The sequence below is a fragment of the Phalacrocorax aristotelis genome, chromosome W, assembly GCF_949628215.1.
Source record: "Phalacrocorax aristotelis chromosome W, bGulAri2.1, whole genome shotgun sequence".
Lineage (NCBI taxonomy): Eukaryota > Metazoa > Chordata > Aves > Suliformes > Phalacrocoracidae > Phalacrocorax > Phalacrocorax aristotelis.
Genome location: NC_134310.1, coordinates 15,814,417 through 15,839,570, shown reverse-complemented (window position 1 = coordinate 15,839,570; position 25,154 = coordinate 15,814,417). Strand labels below are relative to the sequence as shown.

The following is a 25,154-nucleotide window of genomic DNA, read 5'->3' as shown; positions in this document are numbered from 1 at the left end:
GGCGTGTGCACTACTGGCTAGTGCTGGCATCACCTGGTGACTGGCATTGAGGTCTCAGCTGGGATGCATTTGTGGTGTCAGCATGTCAGCCTCTCCTGATGGACCCATTCTCCTGAAAGGCAGCTGCCACTGGGGAACAAAGGGCTCAGCCTGCCTGCATGAGGATTCAGGAAGGGTTGTAACTGTGGAGGGACGTGGGAAGGAGAAATAAAGGAAACTGCATATTTGCCCCAGCATGGACATGCACAGGAAGGATATGGCTTTCTCCTGCTGCACCGTGCTGACTCTTGCCGCCAGTTGCTGATTTTGCTTCCCAGCAGTTGACTGTGCCACACAAGTTGTGGTACAAATCTCCCCCAGGGATGGAGGAGAGAAGCAGCAGCCTGGCAGAAGAGCTCTCCACCTTCCAGGCAGGCAGAACACAGCATGTTACCACCTTGGCGTCTGCCCACAGCTGCGGACATTCACCTGCTTTTCTACCTGCCTTCATGTAGGCCCCACGCAGGGTGCCAGGAGGAGCTGATCTTTACAAAGAGCTTTTGTTGAGGCTTTGGACCAGAGGTTTGTTATGCTATGGCACTGATTTGCCCTGCTGCGAGTGCTCCTTGGGAGCTGGTGTGTCACATCTCTGTTCTGGCTGGTTGCTGGCAGTGCCCTTCCCTGATGCTACCAGCAGTGGCTTTTGGGCTGGCCAGCTCTTGGGGACTGGCCACGAGTGCCTGTTAATTACAAATCTTATTGGAAATGGAATGAAAGAACAGCCTGTTTCCTGGGGCAGGTGAGGTCAGACAGCGAGCACAGCGAGTGACTTGCTGAAGCTGGCTTCTCACCTGCAAGATGATGGGATGCAGAACTTGCAGGGTGCCAGAAAGGGAGTGCACTTGGGTGTTTGGTGCCTCTAAGCATCCCTTTGGGGATTTTGTTCATCTGCCTGGCTCTGCTATTTCCAGATTCAGAGCAGTGTTCGTGGTCAGGATGCCCAGCAGGACAGATGGTGGCTTTCCTCTGGACGGCCACTGCAGTGAGCCCCCAGCTGTGAGCTGCGTGGGGAGGGCATGGTCCCCAGGGATGGGCAGCATTTCCTCCTTCACCTGGAGGTTCCTAGGCCAGCAAAGCTCACAGGCTGCCCCTGTGACAGATGGGCTGAGGGTGGAGGTGCCCAAGGGCTCCTACCTACTCTGAAGGTGTTGCACCGTGAGCTGCTGCCCAGACTGACTTTCCTTGTCCCCTTCCAGGCATCAAAGCTGCTGTGCTGGTGGATTATGACTGCAGGGGAGCTGCATTGCATCTGCAAATCTCCTTTGTACGTCTAGGGCACCTCTGAGCAGGTGAGTGCTGTGCACACGAAAGGACTGCTGTCTTTGTGCTGGGGGAAGCTGGTGGGGGGGTCATCATGGCTCAGGGCTGTCAGGCTCCCAGTTTCTGCCTTCCCTGCTGGGCATCTCTTATTGGAAGAAAGCAATTGCAAGCTCTTCTCCTTGTCTGCAGGGCCAGAAAGCATCCTGTGCTGTGGGTGAAAGGGGTGGGAGGTGGACATGAGACCAGTGGCTAGCTGGAGTCCCAGAGGTTACTGGTGATCGGCAGCGTCTTGGAAAGCAAGCCATGAAATGGTCACCAAAAAGTAGCAGGGATCTGTTCGTATACACAGGTTTTCATACAAGAAGGCACGCAAAAGGGGAGTAAAATACGAGCAAGGTATGGGAATTCACAGCTTAGCTTAAAGTATTTGTTGTTTAAATGGAAATCAAGGTGATAACACTGCCTGAGATGGCCTAGATGTATATGGTCCTTGGGTTTGGGAGGTTGGGAGAGGCTAAGCCTCAATGCTGCCTTCTCTGCCTGTGCAACCCCACAGGTAGGCAGTACCCTCCTGCCCTTCTGGTAAGCATCTGAATCATGCCAGCCCTGCGTCTCCCCCTTTCCTTCCCCTCAGAGTTGCTGTGCAGACTGAAGAGCTGGAGAGGATGGTGCAAAGGTTCAGAGGCACACTGTGATGGTGGGAGGTGTTCCATGGCAGCCATGCCATTTCTGGGGGGTGCCTGGCTGGCAGGTGTCTTCAACTAGTTGTGCCAACGACCACCTGCTGCAGGACTGGGAAGTTAACCCAGAGCAGAGTGGAGCCCTGCTGCAGAGGGGTGAGTGTGGGAGGGCAGCCAGGACAGGCTGCAGCGTGGTGGGTTACACAGAATCACAGAGGGGTTGAGGTTGGAAGGCACCTCTGGAGGTCATCTTGTCCAACCCCTCTGCTCAAGCAGGGCCACTTAGAGCCGTTGCCCAGGACCATGTCTAGGTGGCTTTTGAATATCTCCAAGGATGGAGACTCCACAACCTCTCTGGGAAACCTGCTCCAGTGCTTGGTCACCCTCACAGTAAAAAAAAAAAAAAAAAAAAAGCGTTTCCTGATGTTCAGACAGAACCTCCTGTGTTCCAGTTTGTGCCCATTGCCTCTGGTCCTGTCACTGGACACCACTGGAAAGAGCTTGGCTCCATCTTATTTGCACCTTCCCTTCAGGTATTTATTTTATATACATTGATAACTTCTCCCTGAGCCTTCAGATCTCCAGGTTGAACAGTCCCAGCTCTCCCAGCCTTTCCTCATAGGAGAGATGCTTCAATCCCTTAATTATCTTAGTGGCCCTGTCGTGGTTTAACCCCAGACGGCAACTAAGCCCCACACAGCCACTCGCTCGCTCCCCCTCCAGTGGGACGGGGGAGAGAATCAGAAGAGTAAAAGTGAGAAAACTCCTGGGCTGAGATAAAGACAGTTTAATAAGCAAAGCAAAACAAGGAAGTAATTCACTACTTCCCACTGGCAGCAGGTGTTCAGCCATCTACGGGAAAGCAGGGCTTCATCAAGCGTAATGGTTACTTGGGAAGACAAAACACCATCACTAAAAACATCCCCCCTTCCTCCTTCCCCCCCCCCCCCCCCCAGCTTTATATACTGAGCACGACATCATATGGTATGGAATATCCCTTTGGTCAGTTGGGGTCAGCTGTCCCGGCTGTGTCCCCTCCCAATTTCTTGTGCGCCCCCAGCCTACTCGCTGGTGGGGTGGTGTGAGAAGCAGAAGCGGCCTTGACTCTGTGCAAGCACTGCTCAGCAGTAATGAAAACATCCCTGTATTATCAACACTCTTTTCAGCATGAATCCAAAACATTGCCCCACGCTAGCTACTATGAAGAAAATTAACCCTCTCCCAGCCAAAACCAGCACAGGCCCTTTGCTGCACACACTCAGGTATGGCCTCGCCAGTGCTGAGTAGAGGGGAAGGATCACCTCCTTTGACCTGCTGGCAATACTTTGTCTAATGCAGCCCAGGATACTGTTGGCTTTCTTTGTGGCAAGGGCACATTGCTGGCTCATGGTCAACCTGGTGTCCACCAGGGCCCCCCAGGTCCTTTTCTGCCAAGTCGCTTTCCAGCCAGTCAGCCCCCAGCATGTGCTGGTGCATGGTTATAGCTTTCATCACTCCTTTTAAACGAAATCCCTGGGCTCAACCGCCCTGACCTGCCACCTTCCCATCCCCATCATGGCGGGGGCCAAAATACCACACGCAGCCTCGCTCTCCAGATGGCCTTGACCCACTTGGGGAACCGCTTCCCCTATTGAACACCTGCCCCTAAGCCTCTGCTCTGCAGGAGCAGGCAGAGCTGCCAGGCACAGGCTGTTTGTCAGGCTCTGGAGGTCCTCAGCCTGCCAGTGGCTTTTCCTGTGTCTCCTTGGCTCTCGCAGCCATTTCAGTATTTATCATGCCAGAAAAACTCGTGGCCAGGATTCTCACAGCTCTGAAACTGGGCCAAAAATCAAAAGTGAGGCCCCATGCAGCAAGGAGGTCAGGCCCTCAGGTCAGGCAGGAGCGGGTGATATATGGGTGGATGGTACAGGAGCCCATGGTGGGGTCTGCAGCCCCTGGTACCACCCAGCTGCTAATTGAGGTGGTGGAGGTCTCTGGTCTAAGCTGGCAGACCTAACTATGACATTAGGTCAGGTTCCTGTCCCTGCCATGGGGCTGGCAGCGTAGGGAGCCAGCCCTGCCTCATTCAGCGCATACGGCCGGGACAGGTCTTCTTGGTGAGCACTGGGACATCTTGTTGCTGTTGCCCAAAGGGGTGATTACAGGCCTGAGCCCCTGGGACTGGTCTGACCTGCCTGACTCCTGTGCTCCAGAACAGCACAAGCATGTCAAGTCCCTGGCAGAGGGCAGGCCCCTTTCTCCCCACTTGTCCGGACTTGTTCCCAGTAGCCTCCAGCCCAACTGGAGACTCCTCTCCATGCCCAGGTCAGGAAGGAAGTGCTGATCCTGCAGGTGGGTGATGCCACAGGGTTCCCTGGAGAGCCACACCAGCCTGGTTCCTCTTCCTGTCCCCAGAGAGGAAGGTTCAAGCAGGGCTGTACGGGGAGCTGCCTGTGTCCTGGCAGGTCCTTTGCAGCTGAAAGACTGGACGAGGACGGGGATCCCAGGCTGATCTCTGTCCTCCTGCTCTCTCTTTCCAGATGCTGCACTGCAGTGCGCCCCACAGAGGAGGGCTCACCCAGACATCCTGAGCGAGGGGGGGTCCAGCTCCCACCCCCTGTCCTCGCACTGTGACCTGTGGCACTTTACAGTCCCTCTTCTGCTGCTGCATGGGCTGTTCTGACTCCGGCTCCACTTGAAGTTCAGGCAAGTAAGGCTCCATGCGGCACATCCACGCGGAGATGTCCCTGCCCCCAGAGCGCGGCATGGACCCCAGCCTGTCCCGGCCCATTGGAGAGGCGCCCTTGGAGCCTTCCTCACAGCGCTGCACCCACCGTGGCATCTTCATGGGCTACAACGAGACAGAGATCAAGCGCCAGAAGGTTTACCAGGTCTCTATTTTCTCCCATCTCTCCAGCTCCTCTGAGAGCACAGAGCAGCGGGCAGGCAGCCAGCCAGCTGTCAAGAGGGGTTACCCCAAGCAGCAAACTCTGGAGGGGGGGCGAGATCCCAAACAAACTCACTGGGGTGGTGGTGGGGTGGACAGCAAGTATGACAGGGGCCCTGGGCAGGCTACCCTGAATGATGATGATACCTTTGAGGACAGTCTGCTGGTGGAAGAGCTATCCCTGTGTGGCTCTGCCCAGCACTTCTCCCACAGCGGGCTGCAGGTGGTGGAGCACCGGTGTGAGGGCAGCCCTTGCCACAGCCCCAAGGCCAGCAGAGAGGACAAGTCACGGGGTGTCTCCTCCTCCTCCTCCTGGCACATTGCTTGCAGTACTTTGCACACGAGAGATGGTTGCCCTGTCCTGCCGGGGGATCAGCCCCCAGACTATGGTGATAACAGGGAGCGGGCGAGTGGCTACAACCTACTTTACCTTGATTTGCACAATATTGCACAAACTCCCCAGTTGGACTCTGGTGGGAAGAGAGAGAAGCCAGGGAGCAGCATGGCTCACAGCAGCAGGACTAGTGGAGAAGAGGAGCGGCCAGTGGTGGCCAACAGGTGCAAGGAGCCCCCAGCTCCGCAGACAGCGCTCAGCCCCGAGCCCAACAACACGAGCTCCCTGGAGAAGACACCCTGTGGGAGCAGCTGGCTTGGTGGCAGCAGCTGCCCAGCCAAAAGGAAGCTGCTGCCCGCTGGTGAGGTTGTGGCTGACTCCTGCTCCGAGAACGAGAGCCTGTTCCCACCAATGAGGAAGAAGAGGGCCCTGCCATGCCATATGGTGCCCACAGCCTGCCGCAGCACCGATGCCAAGGGGGCACCTTTCTGGAACCACCTGCTTCCCATGGCCAAGGTGAGCATCACTCGTGGGGGGAGGCAGGGAATGGCCCGGGGACACCCAGAGCTCAGGGCTGTCCTCATGGGCAAAACATGGTGCTCGTGGGCACGTGGTCCATTGGGGCACAGTGTCCTGTTCTGTCCCAGTGCCACAGCCCTGGTGTGAGCAGGGCAGCAGCTGACAGCCAGCCCTGGGACACACTGTCTTGTAGGTTGTCACCGGCTCTTGACACCTTGTAGTCACTGGATCCGCTGCTTGCAACCAGCTCTCTGGCCTGGAGAGCCTTGTTCGAACAGGACATGACCTCTCCGTGACAGCAAGAGTTGGACACACGGCATGGTGCCACAGTCAGTGTCTGACAGCTTCATGTTAAGCCAGACTTACCATCAGGCTTGGGAAGAGTGGCTGTCCTCTGCCTGCCTGGGGGAGAAGAAGGCAGAGGGGTGGGATGGCTTGGGTCCCTGGCTGTGATATCCATCAGGGCACTCTGCCTGCTGGGTAAGGGTTTTGGTGGCAGGGAGCAGGACTAGACATGCTCTGGCCAGGGAGTGGGAGCCCCAGTGCTGTGTGCAGAGATGCCACTGGCTTTTCTGCAGTTCTGGGATGCCCGTGGCATGTCCCCAGGGTGCCACAAGCTCTCAGAAATGGGGCAGACTCCGGAGGTTTACAACCACCCTGGTAGCTCAGGAGCTGCCTGCAATTCCTCCCTGCTTACCAGCCCCTCCTAACCAGCTCCTTGCCTTCATTGTGTCCTGCCGGCTGAAGCTGCAGCAGGCTCCCACCACAGCTGGCACGCTTCTCTCCTTCCCTGGGGCATCCCATGGTGCAGGGACCCACAGGGACTGACGGCAGAGCTACCCTGGCTTCTTGCTGCTTGGAGTCAGGACGCACTGTCCATGGGGGCACAGCTCCATCCCTGCCCACGTGCCCTTTTTGGTGACTGTCCCCCAGCCTGGCTGCCCCCAGCACTGCCCTTGCAGAGTGAAGCCCTCCAGCATCTTCCCTTGGTTTTCCTGCCTGGTTATGCCAGCCAGCTCCATCATCCTTTTGTGTGGCTTCCAGAAGGGAAAGTGTCCCCCCTGAAAAGGAGACGTCTTTAAAAGGAAGCTGCAGTGTGGCCCTGGCTTTAACCCCCTGCCCTACAGCTGTAGGAGCCTGGCTGTGGGCAGGGACAGGCAGCACACCCCTCTGCCTGGTGACATTACCAAGGACTTTGCATGAATTGCCTGGGGATGGGACTTTTCTTCCCTGTGAGGTGGAAGGGGGTGTTGGTGCATGGCTCTGTCTGGGGGTGTCTTGCTCACTGGGGCTGGCCCTGAGACCTGCTTTGCAGGGTGGGAGCTGTGCACTGCACCCTCAGGCTGAGTACCAACACCCCATTCCCCAGTAGAGCCACTTTGGGAGGGTAAAGACCTGCCCTCGCAGCCAGGTCTCAGTTTTGGCAGCCCCATGTCCCCACCCCAGCCCTTGCACTGCCCTGCCGGCTGCCCCCGTGGAGGCTGCTGACGGCCTGTCCAATCTGCTGGGACCCTCATGGGGCTGTGGGGCAGGGCAAAGGACGATGGCACCTCCTGGGGGCGCACAGTCCCTGGTTGCTTCCCTAACAGTTATTGATTTCGTGCCCCCTCCAGAGCCCTGCAGATTGCACTGCAGTCAGGAGGAGGCTGAAGAGCAGGCTGCGCCTCAAATCGTGAGTATCTCGGCAGCCCCAAGGGCCAGCTGTGGGGGCCCAGGGTGCCTGGCCACCCCAGTACCCTGCAGCCCCGTGGGAGGGTTGGGTTGGGACAAATCCCTTCCCTGCCCCAGGCATTTCTCCTCCACAAGACCCCAGGCTGTGGGCGGAGGGAGGTTTCTTCTGCCCCGGGAGGTAGGAAAGTCGGTTCAACCTCCACCAAAGGAAGGTATGGGGGGACCTGGAGAGGGATCCGCAACCCCAGGGACATGGGCATCCCAGGGCTACGTGCTCTCCAGCCTGACACTGATCTTCCCTCCTCTCTCAAAGGCGACATCTCTGGAGCAGCCTCCGGAGGGGTACCAGGTCCTCCACAGCGCCTTGGGCCACCACCACCATCAGCCATGCTCTGCTGGGCAACTTTGAGGTAACAGCATCCACCTGCCAGGGAGGGAGGTGGGTCCTGCGGGCTCTGGGCTGGGCTGGCGACAGCATGAGAGGCTGAGCCCGACGGGAGCCCCAGTGTGGGGCTGGGCTGATTGTTCCCAAGGGCCTGGCATGCAGTGGCCATTCGTGCAGCCACCATCCACCAGCAGAATGGCTCAACCAGTAGATCTTTGGGTGACATGCTAGGACCCCAGACGCTGCTGAGATGGCCGCCGTGGAGCTGAGCAGCTGAGCCAAGGCACTCTCACTGCTTCTCTGTGTTAGATCGCTGGTTTCAGTCCACCAATTCAGGATGGGTCTGTCTTGGAGCGAGCAGCCAAGGACACTCACAAGCAGTCTCCGGAGAGCTGGGAGACATGCGAGGGCAAGCAGACGTGATTGCAGTGGAGATGGGGGTGATCTCACCTGCAGCTTAGAGGTGAGGGGCAGGACTGGTGTTTGAAGGTCCCTAACGCTTCCCTCCTCTCTCAGGAGTCCGTCCTGAAAGGGCGCTTTGCACCGTCGGGGAGGATCCAGGGGTTCACGGCAGAGATCGGTGCCAGTGGCTCCTACTGCCCCCAGCACGCCACCCTGCCCGTTGATGTCACCTACTTCGACATCTCCAAACATAGTGCACCCTCGCCTTTCCTGGTAGGCAGACGAGGGAGGGCTGAGCCTGTGGGGGAGGTGAATGGGGGCTGTACCCAGGCACTGTGCATCCTCGGGGGCTGCCCCTCTCAACCACCTACCTGAGGAGACTGCTAGCTGTGCTGGAAGCAATATTTAACCCACAAAGTGAAGAGGGGAAAAAAGCAGGAACCGTTGCAGGTGTATAAACAGGCAGGCTGCTGCCCAGCCATCTCATGGCTGCCGCTTCACTGTCACCTCTGTGTTGCTGCTTGTTCGTCCTTCTGTCTAGAGAGGGACTGAGCCGAGCGTTGTCTTGCCACCTTGTGGCAGGTGTTCCCAGCAAGAGGGGCTTGTGGCCCCATGCCAGTTCCCAGTTGGGCTCTCCATAGGCTTTCTCCCTCTCTCACATGTTTTCTTTTGCCCCAGGGAGTGATTGACTTGGAGGCCTTGGGAAAGAAAGGCTACAGTGTCCCCAAAGCTGGAACCATCCAAGTGGTGAGTCGTCCCCTGGCCTCTGGCAGCGCCATGGGGAGGGAGCCAGGTGGGCTCCAGTTGCTCCCCAAGGTGGATACACTCCATTACGTTGTTTGGCAGGGGCAGCAGCCGGAAAGCTCTGTGCAGAGGGGTTACGTGGCTGCTGGGAAAGTACAGTGAAGGGGAGCACAGGGTCCCCAGGGTGCTGTCAGGGAGACAAGGTGATGGGAGATGCAGGGAAGGAAGAGGTTGGTGGGAAGGGACAAGGGTCTTGGCAGGAGAGCGTGCATGTGCAGTGGGGATGGGATGGGAGCACGGGAGTGGAGGTGTGTGGAAAGCACCGACCTGTGGGCCTCAGGCTAAGCCCTCTGGGGCTGGTGTGGGGCTTTCTGGGCCCTTGGGCCCACTGGCACTGCCCCCAGATGCCCCAGCCCTGCCCTATGGATTCATTCCTGTGCCCTTCCCAGTCACACCCCCTACCCCTTTACCCCCAGACCTTATTTAACCCCAACAAGACTGTGGTGAAGATGTTCTTGGTGACGTACGACTTCCAGGACATGCCGGCCAACCACATGACCTTCCTACGCCACCGCATCTTCCTGGTGCCCGGGGGGGAGGAGGAAAGGGCCACTGTGGCCCCCAGCAACCCACCAGGCACCAGCCCACCCTGCAGGGTCCTCTGCTACCTGATGCACCTAAGGTAGGGCACGCTGGGAGGGATGGGCACCTGCCCCAGGGTCACCCCTGGGCTCCTCTCCCATGTGTCCCTGCCTCCCCCAAACCTGCAGGCCCTCCTGCCAGAGTGGGAGGATAGCAGCCTGATCCCCTGGCCCTCAGGAGGAGCAGGGACTGGCTGCTTTTTCGGGGAGGTCAGAGCTGCTGCCCTGCCTGAGGCCAGAAGCCTCTGTCCCTCTGAAGGCAACCAGAGCATGGCCACCTTGACCAGGGGCCAAAGTAGGTGAGGGGGTCGTGCCCCCCGCTGAGGCTGTCCTGCCCTTGCCTGGGAGCCTGAGGTCCCTCTGCCCTGCTCTTGTCTCCACTCAGGTTTCACACCTCCAAGTCAGGGAAGATCTACCTTCATGATGACATCCGGCTGCTTTTCTCCCGCAAGTCGATTGAGGTCGACTCGGGGATCCCCTATGAACTGAAATCCTTTACGGAGATGCCGAGGAACCCCTGCTACTCGCCCCGAACCTGACCTTCTCCATCCCCCAAGGCCACCGGGGAGCCTCTAGCCCAGCACCTTGGGGAGAGATGAGTAAAGGGCCAGCGAGCAAGCACCACCTTGATGTATTGCCCTCCCTGTGTGCCCCCGTCCCCCTGAGCAGCACAGATGCCGTGCCTGTGCCCTGCGGCAGGGCTGAGATCACTGAGGGGGCTTCACCAGGAGGGGCAGGGGCTGGGGAGCAGCCCCAGTGTTCCAGGGACATGCCCAAGCCTTCTGCCAGTGCTGCTCCCAGCTTGGAGATGTGGCTGGAGCTGGGGGGGAGTGAACAGTTGGGCTGGGGGCTCTGGGTGAGGCTGCCCACACTGATCCCGGGGTTGGGAGCAGAACGTGTTGAAGAATTTGCATTTATTAGTATTTATTGTCACTGAGAGTGCAGAGGAGGCTTGTGCGGAGGATCAGAGGTGCTGTGCTGTTCTTCCCCCCACCCTCTTGGTGCTGGATGAGGCCCCTGGCAGCAGGGAGGCTGCGCTCAGCAGTGCAGGGCTGCCTGGGTTGTGTCAGGGCTGTAGGGGCTATGAGGGTGACTGAGGATGGGGACACCTTGGGCTATGGAAGGAGACGGTGACCCACCTCTCGGCCAGGGTGCAGCTCCCGTGCCGGGGCTGTGTTAAAAGCCCCAGGGGAGGCCAAGACTTGCTGGGCACCAGCTCTGTGGGGCCAGCCCCACTTCAGGCAGTTTGAGGAGGCCTGGACTTGCCCTCCCACCCCTTTAGGGCAAGCCAGACCCCAAGAAATCTGTGGCTGGCAGGGAAGTGGCTGTTGCCATGGCTCCTGGGGCTAAGAGACATGGCTGTCCCATGGATGGGGACCTGGGGTTCTCTGCAGGAGCACAGGGACAGCCCTCCAGGCAGGAGCCTCCGGAGCCCATGTGTGCTGTGGATCTGAGAGAAGGTGGAGATTCCCAAAAAATCAGAGCCTTGCACCATCTGTGCACGTGTGGGGTGAATTCCATCCAGGAGACGGCTTTGGGCAGGGGTCTGCTGGCAGCATGATCAGGGGCTGGAGGATGGGCAGGAGCCCTGGCTTAGTTCCTGAGAAGAGGGGAGGCAGCAGAGGGCATCAAATGGAAGTCAGGCTGGACCTTCAGGAGGGTGTTTGGGGGTGATCTGGAGCAGTGCCCATCCCTGCTGCAGCCTCAGGAGCCCCGGGTGGGTCAGAGAGGTGAGAGGGGCAGGGGACATAGGAAAAATGAGCTTGCATGTACCCCATCTGTGTAATCCCCATGACCTGGGGTCTCAGCTAGGCTCATGCAGGGAGGACTGACAGGCTGCACCATCGCTGGTGTGGGCATGACCCTGGGACCGGGGGCTCCCTGGGACAGCCGTCATTTTAAACAAAGCCCACCCCGTGTTCACAGAGCTCTCCCCTCTCCCCAGAGCTCCATCTGGCAGAGCTGGGGTGTGGGGATTGGACGGGACAGGCCTCTACCACACTTGTGGGGGTGAGGCCCTACTCTCCCCTGCCATGGGAAGGCCGAGAGGCTCTGGCCCTGCTAGGCTGGGGGGACCGGGGTCCCACTCATTTCCCCCCCCCCCCATACACACACAGTGGGGGCCTGCTCCCCCCACGACACCGGGTCCTGGGGCACCTCTTGCCCCATGACACCAGGGTCCCGGAGTCGTATCCCCCCGCGTCCCCCCCCATCCCACAGCACCGGGGCCCGGGGTCCCACTCCCCCCAGAACACTGGGGTTTCCCCTCGCCCCACGGCCCCAGGCCCCGGTCGCCGTGGCTCAGCCGGGACGGGGAGGCTGGCAGCTGCCTGGCGAGGCTATACCGGTACTTTTCGTGTTTGTTTTTAAATTAATAAACGCCTGTTTGGAAACCGAGCCCGACTCCCGCGTCTCGCCGCTCCCGGGGGCAGCGGAACCACAAGCAGCGCAGCGGCTGCCGCGGCGGGACGGGGTGCCCCGGGCGGCTCACCCGGAAGAGGTGGGGCGTCCCGGGAGGCCTTCCGGGGTGTCGGGGGGAGCTGCGGCGCGCCATGCTGGCGCTGCCCTGGCCTGTTGCAGGTGGGGGCTTTGGGGGAAGCTGGTGTTGCGGCTCTGAGGAAGCCTTGAGGAGATGGGTGGAGGGTGGGATGGAAGAGATTCGTGGGGGCTCGGCGGCGGGGGGGGGAAGAGAAGCTGAGTAGGGACAGGGGTATTGGGGTATGCAGAGGAGGCCTGGAGGCAAATGGATATGGGGGTATTGAGGGGGCTGGGTGGGAGTTTGGTTGGGGGAGTGGTGTTGGGGGACTGGGGGCAACCTGATATGAGGAGTGGTGAGGTGAGCTGGGGAGGGGATGGGTTGGGGGATGTGGGACTGGGGAGGAAATGAGTGTAGGAGAAATAGATGCGAGGGGGTGTGGATTGGGGGGGGCATGGGGATTAGTGAGGAGGCTGTGGGGAGCTGGGGGGAGTGAGGGGCTGTGGGGAGGAGGGTGAGAGAGTGCCCAGGAGGAGCAGGTCCGGGGGGGGAACTGGAAGGTAGCCACGGCTGAGGAGGGACCGGCTGGCGAGGGGGGCCTGGGAGCAAGGTGAGAGGGGTGGGAGGAAGGAGCCTGACCAGGTTACAGGGGGCTGAGTGGGGCAGAAGAGACCCCACACCACACCTTATTTTCCCTTACAGTGTCAGAGAGGCTTTATTCCTCCCCCCATGTGGGGATGTGAGGGAAGGGAAGATGTGGAGAAAGCTCCAACACTGGGGTGAGCCTCCCCTACACCTGCAGGGAAGGCCCTGAAACTCACACTGATCCTAGGGCCTGGGTCTCGTCCCTGTGGGGACAGCCTATATCCCCTCATGGTGTGTGCCTGTTCAGGGTGTCAGTGATGTTTCCTGTCCTGGTGTATTGGGGCCGTAAGCAGCAATCCCAGATGAGAGAGCGGGGCCTGGAGGAGGAGGGTCATCACATGCAAGGGGCTGGGGCTGGGGCAGGGCTGCCTGGTGCAGCACACAGGTGTGTCTGTGCTCGTGCAGGGATGGTGCTGGGCTCTGAGGTGCCAGCAGCCAGTCTCCATTCTGTTCCTTTTCCTTTCTCCAGTGCTCCCAACAACCGAAACATTCGGCATGGCTGGCCCCAGCACCGCACTGCTTGAACTCCGGCCTGCCCGTTAATATTGGAGTGCTCTTTGTGCCGCAGCAGGAGGCTTGGGTGGTGGAGAGGATGGGCAAGTTCCACCGAATCCTTGAGCCTGTAAGGAGCTGCTTTTCTTCCCTTCTGGATTCAGCAGGTTCCTAAAGCTGTAGCGAGGCGTGTCCTTTGTGTGAGGATTTGGGGGATGGTGTGCTTATTCTTCCAGATTGTGATCCTTTTGGCTGCTTGTAGACTAACTTCCTTTGGTGGGGTGTTAAAAGCACTGAGAAACTGAAATTTCCTCTGTGTGGGAAGCACGTTTGCTCTGCCTGCTCTGTCGTGGTTTAGCCCCAGTCAGCAACCAAGCACCACGCAGCCGCTTGGTCACTCCCCCCACAACTGGATGGGGGAGAGAACTGGAAGAGTAAAGGTGAGGAAACTCATGGGTTGAGATAAAGATAGTTTAATAGGTAAAGCAAAAGCTGCGCGCGGAAGCAAAACAAAACAAGGAATTCAGCCACGACTTCCCATGGGCAGGCAGGTGTTCAGCCATCTCCAGGAAAGCAGGGCACCATCAAGCGTAATGGTTACTTGGGAAGACAAAACGCCGTAACTCTGAACGTCCCCCCCCTTCCTCTTTCTTCCCCCAGCTTTATATACTGAGCATGACATCATATGGTATGGAATATCCCTTTGGTCAGTTGGGGTCAGCTGTCCCGGCTGTGTCCCCTCCCAGTTTCTTGTGCACCCGGCAGAGCATGTGGAGCTGAAAAAAATTCCTTGACCAGTGTAAGTGCTACTTAGCAACAACTAAAACATCAGTGTGTTATCAACATTACTTCCAGCACAAATCCAAAACATAGCCCCATACTAGCTACTACGAAGAAAATGAACTCTATCCCGGCTGAAACCAGGACAAGCATCTACAGCGTGTAGTATATTTGAACTTTGCACAGCCCTCTCTAGCCTGGCTGAGCTCTCTGGGGGGGAGGTGTGAAACCCCAGATTAGAGGGCTCAGCTCTCTAGTCCCAACCTTTTCCCAGGTTTTGAACTTCCTCATCCCTCTGCTGGATCGGATTCATTATGTCCAGAGTCTCAAAGAAATTGTCATTAATGTCCCAGAGCAGTTAGCCGTCACCCTATGTAAGGAACAGCTTCTGTGTCTTGCCCTTTTCCTTCCGCTGCATCCAGGGTGAGCAAAGGACAGCATGGGGAAGAGTGGAAGTGTCCCAGATTCTATACTGTGCTGGTTTTGGCTGAGAAGGGGTTAATTCTCCTCACTGTGGGGGTCGGCTACCTTTCCAGCTTCCCGCGCTCTGCCGTGTGGCGGGGGGGGGGCTGGGGGGCGGGGCGGGGCCACGGCGGGGGCGGCTGACCCCGACTGGCCGATGGCAGGTTCGTTCCATACCATGTGACACCATGGCCAGTACATTGAGGGGGGGCAGGTTGCGGCTCGGGGGCGGCGCGGCGTCGGGTCGGCGGGCGGCTGCGGCGCGTGCGGTTTGTTTCGGCGGTTCGTTCCCTTCCCCCCTCCCCCGGGGCTTTGCGCCTCTCGTTGTTCTTCTTTACATTGCATTTCTGTTGTTGTTTCTTTTAATTATTAAACTGTTCTTATCCCAACCCACGAGCGTTACCCTTCTGATTCTCTCCCCCATCTACCGGTGGGGGAGTGAGCGAGTGGCTGTGTGGGGCTGAGCTGCCGCTAAACCACGACACATACTCAGCCCTGTCCCTGGGCACCTGGGCTTGACTGTCCTTGTGGCGTTGTGAGTGGTAGAACCCCAGGAGGTCCTGTCTGCTCTTTGTGGGCTGCGGCTGCCCCTTGTTGGGTTGAACGCACCTGGGCAGGAATCCGTTTTTCAGATTTCAGATGTTTTCCTGTCTTGAACCAGGAAAGATCTCCCCTGTGTTTCTGTAAAAAATTATTTCAGATCAGGTAAAGCTTTTTATCCCCCTCCCCCCCCCCCCCCCCCTTTATTTTTTAAAATTACTACAGTATGAAATGTTTTGATCTGGAGACCTGAGACTTCTTGTGTATTAAAATGTCAAAATGAGTGATTTTGTAGGGAATGTCAGGGTCCTTTTTACAAAGCCCTTTGCATAAGGAGGTCCTTTTCAGCCGATCCCTCTTCCATGCCATGCTGTTGACACCAGGAAAGAAAGGTTTGACCCTGCCCAGCTCTGCTAAGTCTGTCAGGAGAGAGGGGTTTGCCATGGTTTTACTTTGCTGCTCCGCTAAACAGAAGGTGTCATTCTCTCCTGGCAGATAATGTCACCCTGCAGATTGACGGTGCGCTCTATCTGCGGGTTATGGACCTGTACAAGGTACTGTCCCTGCTGTGCTGACACTCAGCATGAGTCAAACCGGCAGCCTTTTACCGTCTCTGGCTGCACCCAGCACGGTCTGCATATGCCGTGTCACCCAGCTGGCTGCCTTGGCAGGCCCTCAGGCACTGCTCACCTGGCTCTGCTGGCTTGCTTCTCTCCGCGATGCGTGCTTCAGCCTCTGCCTGGCTTGCTGTGCTTTGCAAGGCGGTTGGACTGAGCACCCTGTTCCCTCGCCTGAGGGAATGGGAAGAGGAGGGGAAGGCAGATCTCAGCTCTGGACCCTGCTTTTCTTTGGCAGGTTTCTTGTCTTGGTGCTTAGCGTTTGCCCATCCCGCCTCACTCGGAGTCCCTCTCGGCACTGCCATCGACTCTGTTTTTTGCTTCTGCTCTCCAGGCCAGCTGTGGGGTAGAAGATCCTGAGTATGCAGTGACCCAGCTGGCCCAGACGACCATGAGATCTGAACTTGGCAAACTCTCCCTCGACAGAGTCTTCTGGGTGAGCTGGGGAGGTGGATCATGGAGATGCCAGCATCTAGCAGCATTTCTCAAAACCCTGGGGGGTCTGCACGGCCAGGCTGATACATGTAACGGCAAAATGCCTTTTGCTTAGAGGGCTTCTGTTTCAGTTGACCTACTAGTGAATCCCTGAAGGTGGGTCTTGTTTCAGTTGTTTTTGTTGTTTGTTTGTTTTTCTTTTTGTTTTTGTTTTAAACAGGGGCTATTTTTTCCCTTGCCCTGGGTTAGTTGGAAAGGGTGATGGGTGGTATATGCCCAGACCTGGCTGGTCCAGCTGTGTTTCTCTTGAGTCGGTGACTCTTTGCTCAGGCCCAGTGAGAGTGTCCTGGCTGACCTGGTTCAGAGGGGGTGTAGCCCTCATGCTACATTTGTTGGGCAGAAGCAGGAGCTGTTGGCATTCCTGGATGAGGTTTGTATCCAGATGTACATCAGATGTTTGTGTATCAGCAATTTCAGTTTTGGGCACTGCCCTCCCTAGGAGAAGGTAACCCCTTCAAGAGATGTAGGAAGCATTTGGCCCTGCCTTATGCCTGTGAAGTTGGGGTTTTCTGGCTGATTTTGGCCCACGAGGGGAGGTTTCCCTTCTGACCCCTGTCTCGTGCTAAGCGTCTCTTCTTTTATCTCTGCCATTTCTTTTGTGCCTCCCAGGAGTGGGAGTCCCTCAACGCCAACATTGTGGATGCCATCAACCAGGCCTCAGACTGCTGGGGCAATCTGGTGCCTGCGCTACGAGATCAAGGACATCCATGTGCCCCCACGCGTGAAGGAATCCATGCAGATGCAGGTTTGGTTCTCTGGGCAGGCAGTCTGGAACGAGAGAGAAATCCCCCCCCTTCCATGCAGCACAGTTCTTCTCTGTCCGGAGCTGGCAGCACTGGGCCCTCCTGTGGTGAGGGGAGCCTGTTGGCACTTTGGCTGAAAATGTACAGCTATTGAATAAATAATTCCCATCCTTATTTCAGCAGTGGTGGCTCCTGCCTGGTACATGCAAGCCCTGCCAGCTCCCTTTAAAATCCCTACTGGGCTCTGTAGGAGGAAAATCCTAGAGCTGAAGGTTTCCCCCTGGGAAAAGCAGAGTGCCAGATCTCCGGGCTGGAAGGGGAGAAGGGGGAAGTGGCCAGTTAGGTGTGGACTGGGCTGGGGAGGGCTGTGCAGCATGAGAAGGAGAGCCAGCCCTCACCAGGGGTCGCTTGGTGTTTTGTAGCCGTGTTCTTATCCTCTGCTAAGCCATGCTTGCCCAAGCAGGACGTAGGAGCGTGTCCTCGCCGCACTTGCCCCATGGATTGTATTTCCTCATCGCGGCCATGGCAGGCTGGCATCTGACCTGTGTTTGCAGGTGGAGGCAGAGCGATGGAAGCGGGCAACAGTGCTGGAGTCAGAGGGGATGTGGGAATTGGCTATCAGTGTGGCTGAGGGGCAGAAGCAGGCCCAGATCCTGGCATCAGAAGCTGAGAAGGCTGAACAAATCAACAAAGCTGCTGGTAGTGCCTTGGGCTAGAACATGTGGGGCCTGGGGGATCTGTAGCCCTCTGTACTGAGGGGTGATGCTCCTGAGGAGCAGGCCACATCACTGTCTGTGGGCCAGGCTTCCTCAGCTATGCTGATCCTTCCTTGCTGGTGCCCTTGGGCTGAGCTCCAGCTTGTGCTGCTGCCCTGCAGCCTGGGGTGGCAGGAGGTGTGTTGCAGGAATATCACCGTGCTGTTGTTGTGGAAGAGGAGGCTTTGTGTGCACAAAGTTGTCTTGATTTGCTCCTTGAGGTTGTTTTGATTTGCCCCTTAGAAGCACTTTGCAGTTCTGATGTGCGTTTTGCTGTGGTTCGTTGCAGGAGAAGCCAGTGCCATGCTGGTCAAGGCTAGGGCCAAGGCTGAGGCATTTCAGCTCCTGGCGGCTGCTCTGGCACAGCAGGTGAGCAATGGCTCCTCAGGACAGCCACAGCTTTGGCGCTAGCACTGAAGGAGATGAAACCAAGGCTGGGGTGGCACCTGGCTTTCTCTTGGATGTTCCCTGGCATCTTCGGCAGCAGCGAGGAGTTTTGTTGTCTTGGGCCGCTACCAGCCCGGGGTGGGCTAAGGGTAGGGGGCACGGATGAGCTCTTAGTGGTATGTGACTTGCCTCTTCGCTGCTGAGCCTTGGCCCTCTCTCCCCAGCATGGCAATGCCGCTGCTTCTCTCTCTGTGGCAGCTTGCCAAAGACTCCAACACCGTCCTGCTGCCTGCCAATGCCGGTGATGTGACCAGCATGGTTGCACAGGTCAGTGTGGTCGGAGGGACCCCGTCTCTTGCCTGAGGGAAGTGAAGGTGGCAGCCTGGCAAGGCCTGGCCCTTGCGGAGGGGATGGTTGTGGCAGGAAAGGGGAGATGAGGAGGAATTTGGCCTGGCAGGTGGGTCCGAAATAGAAGCTGTGGGCTGGGAAAGCTGCTTCACAGTGTCCTTTGGAAACAGGAGGGTTCCTGCTGTGGCAATCCCTGGCTCAGGGACTGGCCTGATCTGGCTTGTGGCTGTAGGAGCCAGGATCCTTCTCTCTGTGCCAGAATAAGCTGGCAAAAATACAAGGCAAGCACTGACTTTTTCACCGTCTCTTTGGGGTGAAAGTTTGCCGCTTCCCTGTCCACCCCTATGCCCTGAACAGGGCTGAACATGGAGCAGGGGTTCAGGTCAGCTCCTGAAGCCACCGTCTTGTGGCCCTGCCTGCCCTGTCCCATTCCTACTGCACATCCAGTCTTAGAATAGAATAGTTCAGTTGGGAGGGACCTACAATGATCATCTAGTCCAACTGCCTGACCACTTCAGGGCTGACCAAAAGTTAAAGCGTGTTGTTAAGGGCACTGTCCAAATGCCTCTTAAACACTGACAGGCATGGAGCATCAACCACCTCTCTGGGAAGCCTGTTCCAGTGTTTGACCACCCTCTTGGTAAAGAAACGCTTCCTAATGTCAAGTCTGAACCTCCCCTGATGCAGCTTTGAACCATTCCCACATGTCTTCTCCCTGGTATCCAGTGACAAGAGATCAGCACCTCCCTCTCCACTTCCCCTCCTCAGGAAGCTGTAGAGAGCAATGAGGTCACCCCTCAGCCTCCTTTTCTCCAAGCTAGACAAACCCATCGTCCTTAGCCGCTCCTCATAGGACATGCCTTCCAGCCCTTTCACCAGCTTTGTTGCCCTCCTCTGGACACATTCAAGGACCTTCACGTCCTTCTTAAATTGTGGGGCCCAGAACTGCACACAGTACTCAAGGTGAGGTTGCACTAATGCTTAATACAGCAGGATAATCACATCTCTTGACCGGCTGGTTATGCTGTTTGATGCATCCCAGGATGCGGTTTGCCCTCCTGGCTGCCAGGGCACACTGCTGACTCATGTTGAGCCTACTGTTGACCACCATCCCCAGATCCCTTTCTGCAGGGCTGCTCTCCAGCCACTCCTCTCCCAGTTTATACTTGTGCCTGGTGTTGCTCTGTCCCAGGTGCAGATTCTGGCATTTGGACTTGTTAAATTTCATCCCGTCAATCACAGCCCAATGCTCCAATCTATCTAGATCCCTCTGCAAGGCCTCTTGCCCCTTGAGAGAGTCAACAGCACCTCCCAGTTTGGTATCATCAGCAGACTTGCTAATGGTGCATTCAACTCCTGCCTCCAGATCGCTGATAAAAATATTGAACAGAACTGGCCCTAGAATTGAGCCCTGAGGAGCACCGCTGGTGACTGGCCACCAGCCAGATGTAGCCCCATTCTCTACAACCCTTTCAGCCCTGCCCTTCAGCCAGTTCTTCACCCAGTGCACCGTGTGCCTGCTCATCCCACAGTTGGACAACTTGTCCAGAAGGATGCTGTGAGGGACAGTAAGTAGCAAAAGCCTTACTAAAATCCAGAAAAACTACAACCACCGCCTTCCCTTCATCCACTAGGTGGGTGACCTTGTCATAGGATATCAAATTAGTTAGGCAGGACTCTCCCTTTGTGAGCCCATGTTGACTGTGCCTGATGATTGCACTGTCCTTTAAATGCTTTTCAATAGCACCCAGTATGATCTTCTCCATAGTTTTTCCAGGTACTGAGGTTAGGCTAACAGGTCTGTAGTTTTCCTGGGTCTTCCCTCACGCCCTTCTGGTGGCTTAGAATAATGTTGGCTAGCTTCCAGTCAGCAGGGACCTCCCCAGACTCCCAAGACCTTTGGTAGATGATTGAGATGGGTCCTGCTGTAACATCCGCCTGCTCCTTCCGTACTCTGGGATGAATCCCATCAGGCCCCATGGACTTGTGAACATTCAGCTGATACAGCTGCTCCCTTACAATTTCAGTGCGTGCAAATGGAAAGTCACTGTTCCCACACTCGTAGTCCTCTGACTCAGGGGACCGGGCAGCCCGAGGTCTGTCAGTATTATTAAAGACTGAGGCAAAAAAAAAAAAAAACAAACAACAAAAGCATTGAATGCCTCCGCTTTTTCTTCATCCCTATTTGTCAGGTGACCATCCTCAAGAAGTACTGGTCCAATGTTTTCCTTAGACCTCCTCTTGCTATTGACATACTTAAAAAAAGCCTTTCTTGTTGCCTGACACAGCGCTGGCCAGTTTCAACTCTAGCTGAGCTTTGGCCTTCCGTGTCTTCTCCCTGCATATGCGAACCATAGCTCTGTAATCTTCCTGCAAAGCCTGACCTTGCTTCCAGAGATCGTACAATTTCTTTTTCCTCCTGAGTTCCAAGAGGAGTTCCCTGTTCAGCCAAGCTGGTCTTCTGCCCCACTTGCTTGACTTCTGACACAGTGGAATTACCTGCTCCAACACAGTGTCTTCTGCCACAGCCCCAGAGCATGCAGTTTCCCCTCTCCTCCCCCATGGCTCTCTTGTTCCTTCTAGGCCCTGGGCATCTACACTACACTGACCAAGCCACAAGCTGTGAAGACCCAGGATGAGATGCCTCCAGCCCGTGAGGACCCCCAGCCTCCCACTATGGAGGTGCTTAAGGCAGAACAGGCCAACTCCAGCTAGTGGAGCCAGAATGATCCTGGGGTCTGCCAGGCTGCTCTTCTTCCTTTGGTCCTTATTTTGTATTTGGATTTAAATAACGTAATAAATGGTACTGGTGCTGCAGCACATCCCCTGGCACTCAGGAGCAGGACCTGCTGTGTGCTACTGAGGGGGGACTATCCCTCCTAAGCAGGCTTCTGACCTGCAGAAAGGCACAATGATCTGCAAGAGGAGCCTGGGGACCCTTCTCCTGGGGGGTCACTCTCCCAGGCTGTGGGATTCCTGTCCCACCCGCTGCAGTCACGTGCATCCCCCACCTGGTTCCTCACACCAGTGCCACTGCCCCTGGGGGTACGCAGGGATGGTCCCTATAGTGTACTCTTTGTAGTGTGCACCACGGCGAGGGGAACGACTGTGGCAATTAATTAATTAAAGCAACGTTTCGCTTGAGCTGTGGGTGCCCGGGGTCCCCCACCCTGAGGGAGGCGAGGGAGCTGGGCGGCACCTGGCCACTGGGGGGCACTGCCCCTCCCCGTGCCGACGTTCTTGGGCGGCCACAGCCGCTGTGTGCAGTGCTTCCGGGGAGAAGGGTGGTGGGGCCACAGGGGTTGAGGGGCTGTGAGGGAAGCTGAGGTGCTGGGGGGCAGGAGGGGAGTCAGGGTGCCAGGCGGTGTCTGTGGGGTATGATGGATGCTGGGGGTACAAAGGTAGCGGCCCAGGAGTCAGGGTGCTACGTGGTGGCTGGGGGTGTATGAAAGAGGTTGGGCAGTGCTGGGAAGTAGGAGGGGAATCGGGGCACTGCGTGGTTGGGGGGGTACAAGGAGGTGCACAGGGCAGTTATCAGGGTATGGGGTGGTAATGGGTAAAGTCAAGTCACAGGGTAGCGGCTGGGGTGGTCTGGGGAGTATCGGGGACAAGCGGGTGTGAGGGGTTGTTGGGGTGCAGGGCAGTGGCCAGGGATGGGTACTGGCGGGGGGTGGGTACTTGGCCTACGTAGAGCCATAGGGGCCTGAGCTTACCTGTCCTTCCCCCTAGGACGCAGCGGTCGACAGTGCTGCTCTTTCTAGCCTGGGTCTGCTTTCTCTTTTTTGCTGGTATCAGGTTCTTCACGAGTGGCTTCCTGCTCACCCAGATTGAGCTTGCCAACAGCAGTTCCTGCTCAGACCCACTCATGCTGCCACTGTGGCAGAGGCAGAGCCTCCTGTTGGGTGCCCCAGCACTTTTCCAAGGCTGTGCTTGTCATCATTGATGCCCTCCGTTTTGAGTTTGCCTGGTTTAACCCAGCCAAGGTCAGCCCGCTGCCCCGTGAGAACAAGCTGAGTTTCCTGCACCACCTGTCACGATCCACTGTTGGGTTGAACAATTTGGCAGGGGTTAAACCCCCTTGCTTTCCAACCAACCTCAGGTAGTTCTGGGTGGTTGGGGGTGGCTGGGCTTAACTTCTGATTAACTCAAATGTTTTATCATGACTAGGTTCCTTTTACATTCTCGGAAACAGAATTAAGACTCAAAACGGAGTCATGTGCCAAGTCACTTTATTTGGCCAACAAGAAGTACGCAAGAGAAAAGGAGAGAAAGACAGAAAAGGGGGGGGGGGGGAAGAGAGAGAGAGAGAGAGAGTTGCAATAGCTACCACCATGGATCTGCGGCGTCCTGTCGGTCCGATGTATCTTCAAATCTGGTGGGGGAATGTTCCAGAACGCTCCTTGTGGCCTCTGCTGGTTTCACCTTTTATAGCGTTTTCCTATTGCATAGTCAGTAAGTTCTTGGAACTGTTTTGCATACCCACGCCTCCCACTCGGCGGTGGGGTGCATGTCCAGTACCATCACTAGAGGGTGCTCAAAAGTTCTAGAGGGTCCGAGCCTCCCCCATATGTTGTCAGTCGACCCTGGGCCTGGGCACATGTGCAGAGGATTGGAGGACTGGGGCCATGTGCTCCGAGACAACAGGGGACACACACATGCTCCTGTGGGGTAGAACTCGGTTGCCGTGGTGATGAGGCCTCGGTGGCTAAACTGTCCTGGTTGCCGTGGTGATTAGGCTTCAGTAGTTAAACTGTCCTGCCAACAATGTTGAGACAAGTTTCTAGTCCCTTACACCACCCCGTGGCTCAACATTGAAGCCACCGAGGCAAAGGGTTCCGGAGCGGAGGGTCGCGCCGGAGGACCCTTCCCAAAGCGGCAAAACCGCAGCAAAAAGCATGAAGGCAAAAGCGCAGGGAGAGCGAGGGTAGCCCAGTGCCCCTCCCCCCCAGAGCAGGAAGGAGTGAGCTCCTGACGGGAGGCAGCTCTGACTCAGCGTGGGCGGGGACAAGAGCGAAGGCGGCAAAACCCTCTCACGTACAAAAGCAGCCCCCAGGGAGCGCAGTGAACAGGGCGAGCAAACAGGGTGTGGGGTGTCAGAAGGGTGTGGCACGGCAGTTTGCATGGCACTTCATGCAGGCAGGGTGAGCAGCAAGGGCGCAGTCCCCTTCCTGGCTCTAAAGGCTCTAACGAGTAACTCAGCTAGTGGTCATCGCCCCGCCCCAGGAGAGGCCCTAGCTATGGTCTCCACTCGCCTGAGAACCACTGCCAGAAGGGATGTGGTGACTCAGATGGAGCCCCCATGCAAACATGCAGCTGTCCAGGTCTCTGGCTGCAGGGAGTGCCTGAGCCTGGCACTCGTACCGGAGGGCAGCAGAGACAGCAGCTGCTTGCAGTGTGACCAGGTGGATGATCTGCTCAGCCTGGTGGCAGAGCTGAAGGAGGAAGTGGAAAGGTTAAGGAGCATCAGGGAGAGCGAAAGGGAGATAGATTGGTGGAGCCGCACCCTATCATCCCCGGGGACAAGGCAGCGGATGGAGGCTCCACAAGAAGCAGAGGATCCCCTACCCTCTTGCCACATAGCAGAAGGAGGGAACCTAAGAGATGGGGGGGAATGGAAACAGGTCCCTGCTTGAGGCAGCAGGCGAATCCCCTCCTGGCCTCCCTCACCTTCCCAGTTGCCCTTACACAACAGGCATGGGGCTCTGGAACTTGAGGGCCAGGCAAATGAGGATGTAGGTGAAGGTCCATCCAGGGGGTTGCCTAGGGAGAGTCGGTCAGCCCCACGCATTATGACCGCCTCTGTTAAGACGAAAAGGAGGGCAATTGTTGTAGGCGATTCCCTTCTGAGGGGGACAGAGGGCCCAATATGCCGACCAGACCCATCGCACAGGGCAGTCTGCTGCCTCCCTGGGGCCCGGGTCAGAGATGTTACTAGGAAACTCCCTGGTCTGGTACGGCCCTCTGATTACTACCCGCTCTTGGTTGTGCAGGAGGGCAGTGATGAGGTTGCGGAGAGGAGCCCAAGAGCAATTAAAAGGGACTTCAGGGAGCTGGGGCAACTGGTCAAATGATCGGGAACGCAGGTAGTGTTTTCCTCAAACTCGTCAGTGGCAGGGAAGAATAATACTGAAAGGAACAGGAAAACTCATCTGATTAATACGTGGCTCAGCGGCTGGTGCCATTGGTGGAATTTTGGGTTTATTTGATCGTGGGGAGGTTTACATGGCACCGGGCCTGCTGGCATCAGATGAAGTTCACCTATCTCAAAGGGGGAAAAGGATTCTTGCACGTGAGTTGGCAGGGCTCATCGAGAGGGCTTTAAACTAGGTTCGAGGCGGGAAGGGGATATAGCCAGGCCCACTAGAGAGGAGCCTAGGGGCGGTGTGCCAGGGTTGGGGGTGAAACCGATAGCCCAGTTCAAGTGCATCTATGCCGATGCACGCAGCACGGGCGACAAACGGGAGGAGCTGGAAGCCATTGTGCAGAGTGATAGCTATGACTTAGTCGCCATCACAGAGACATGGTGGGATGACTCTTACGACTGGAGCGCTGCAATGGATGGCTATAAGCTCTTCAGAAGGGACAGGCAAGGAAGGAGAGGTGGTGGGGTGGCTCTATATGTTAGGGAGTGCTTTGATTGCATAGAGCTTAGCGATTTTGATGATAAGGTCGAGTGCTTATGGGTAAGGATGAGGGGGAAGGCCAACAAGGCAGATATCCGGCTGGGGGTCTGTTATCGACCACCCAACCAGGATGACGAGGTAGATGAAGCATTCTGCAAGCAGCTAGTGGAAGTATCACAATTGGTAGCCC

At 57.0% G+C, this 25,154-nt stretch overlaps 2 protein-coding genes across 2 annotated transcripts; both read left to right on the top strand.

Moving 5' to 3' along the window:
• The first annotated feature begins 4,553 nt into the window (after positions 1–4,553).
• On the top strand, positions 4,554–12,021 carry LOC142049878 (atos homolog protein B-like). Its single transcript, XM_075078038.1, has 7 exons — positions 4,554–5,755; positions 7,372–7,430; positions 7,743–7,839; positions 8,331–8,489; positions 8,895–8,963; positions 9,437–9,642; positions 9,987–12,021. The coding sequence occupies exons 1-7, from the start codon at positions 4,679–4,681 to the stop codon at positions 10,138–10,140; spliced, it is 1,821 nt and encodes a 606-aa protein (XP_074934139.1). The 5' UTR covers positions 4,554–4,678; the 3' UTR covers positions 10,141–12,021.
• A 3,121-nt stretch (positions 12,022–15,142) lies between these two features.
• On the top strand, positions 15,143–21,173 carry LOC142049880 (stomatin-like protein 2, mitochondrial). Its single transcript, XM_075078043.1, is given in 10 exon segments — positions 15,143–15,161; positions 15,492–15,550; positions 15,948–16,049; positions 16,718–16,780; positions 16,782–16,853; positions 17,406–17,550; positions 17,896–17,975; positions 18,218–18,249; positions 18,251–18,320; positions 20,925–21,173. Coding segments are annotated over 9 exon segments (711 nt in total). The 5' UTR covers positions 15,143–15,161; positions 15,492–15,535; the 3' UTR covers positions 21,057–21,173.
• The last annotated feature ends 3,981 nt before the right edge of the window (positions 21,174–25,154 follow it).

What these genes read in the sequence shown, in the direction of transcription:
- LOC142049878 (XM_075078038.1), top strand. Translation starts at nt 4,679, where the DNA reads ATGCGGCACATCCACGCGGAGATGTCCCTGCCCCCAGAGCGCGGCATG. An exon ending in CTCTGCTGGGCAACTTTGAG is followed by an intron (nt 7,840 to 8,330) that starts GTAACAGCATCC and finishes CTCCTCTCTCAG; the next exon opens with GAGTCCGTCCTGAAAGGGCG. An exon ending in TGCTACCTGATGCACCTAAG is followed by an intron (nt 9,643 to 9,986) that starts GTAGGGCACGCT and finishes GTCTCCACTCAG; the next exon opens with GTTTCACACCTCCAAGTCAG.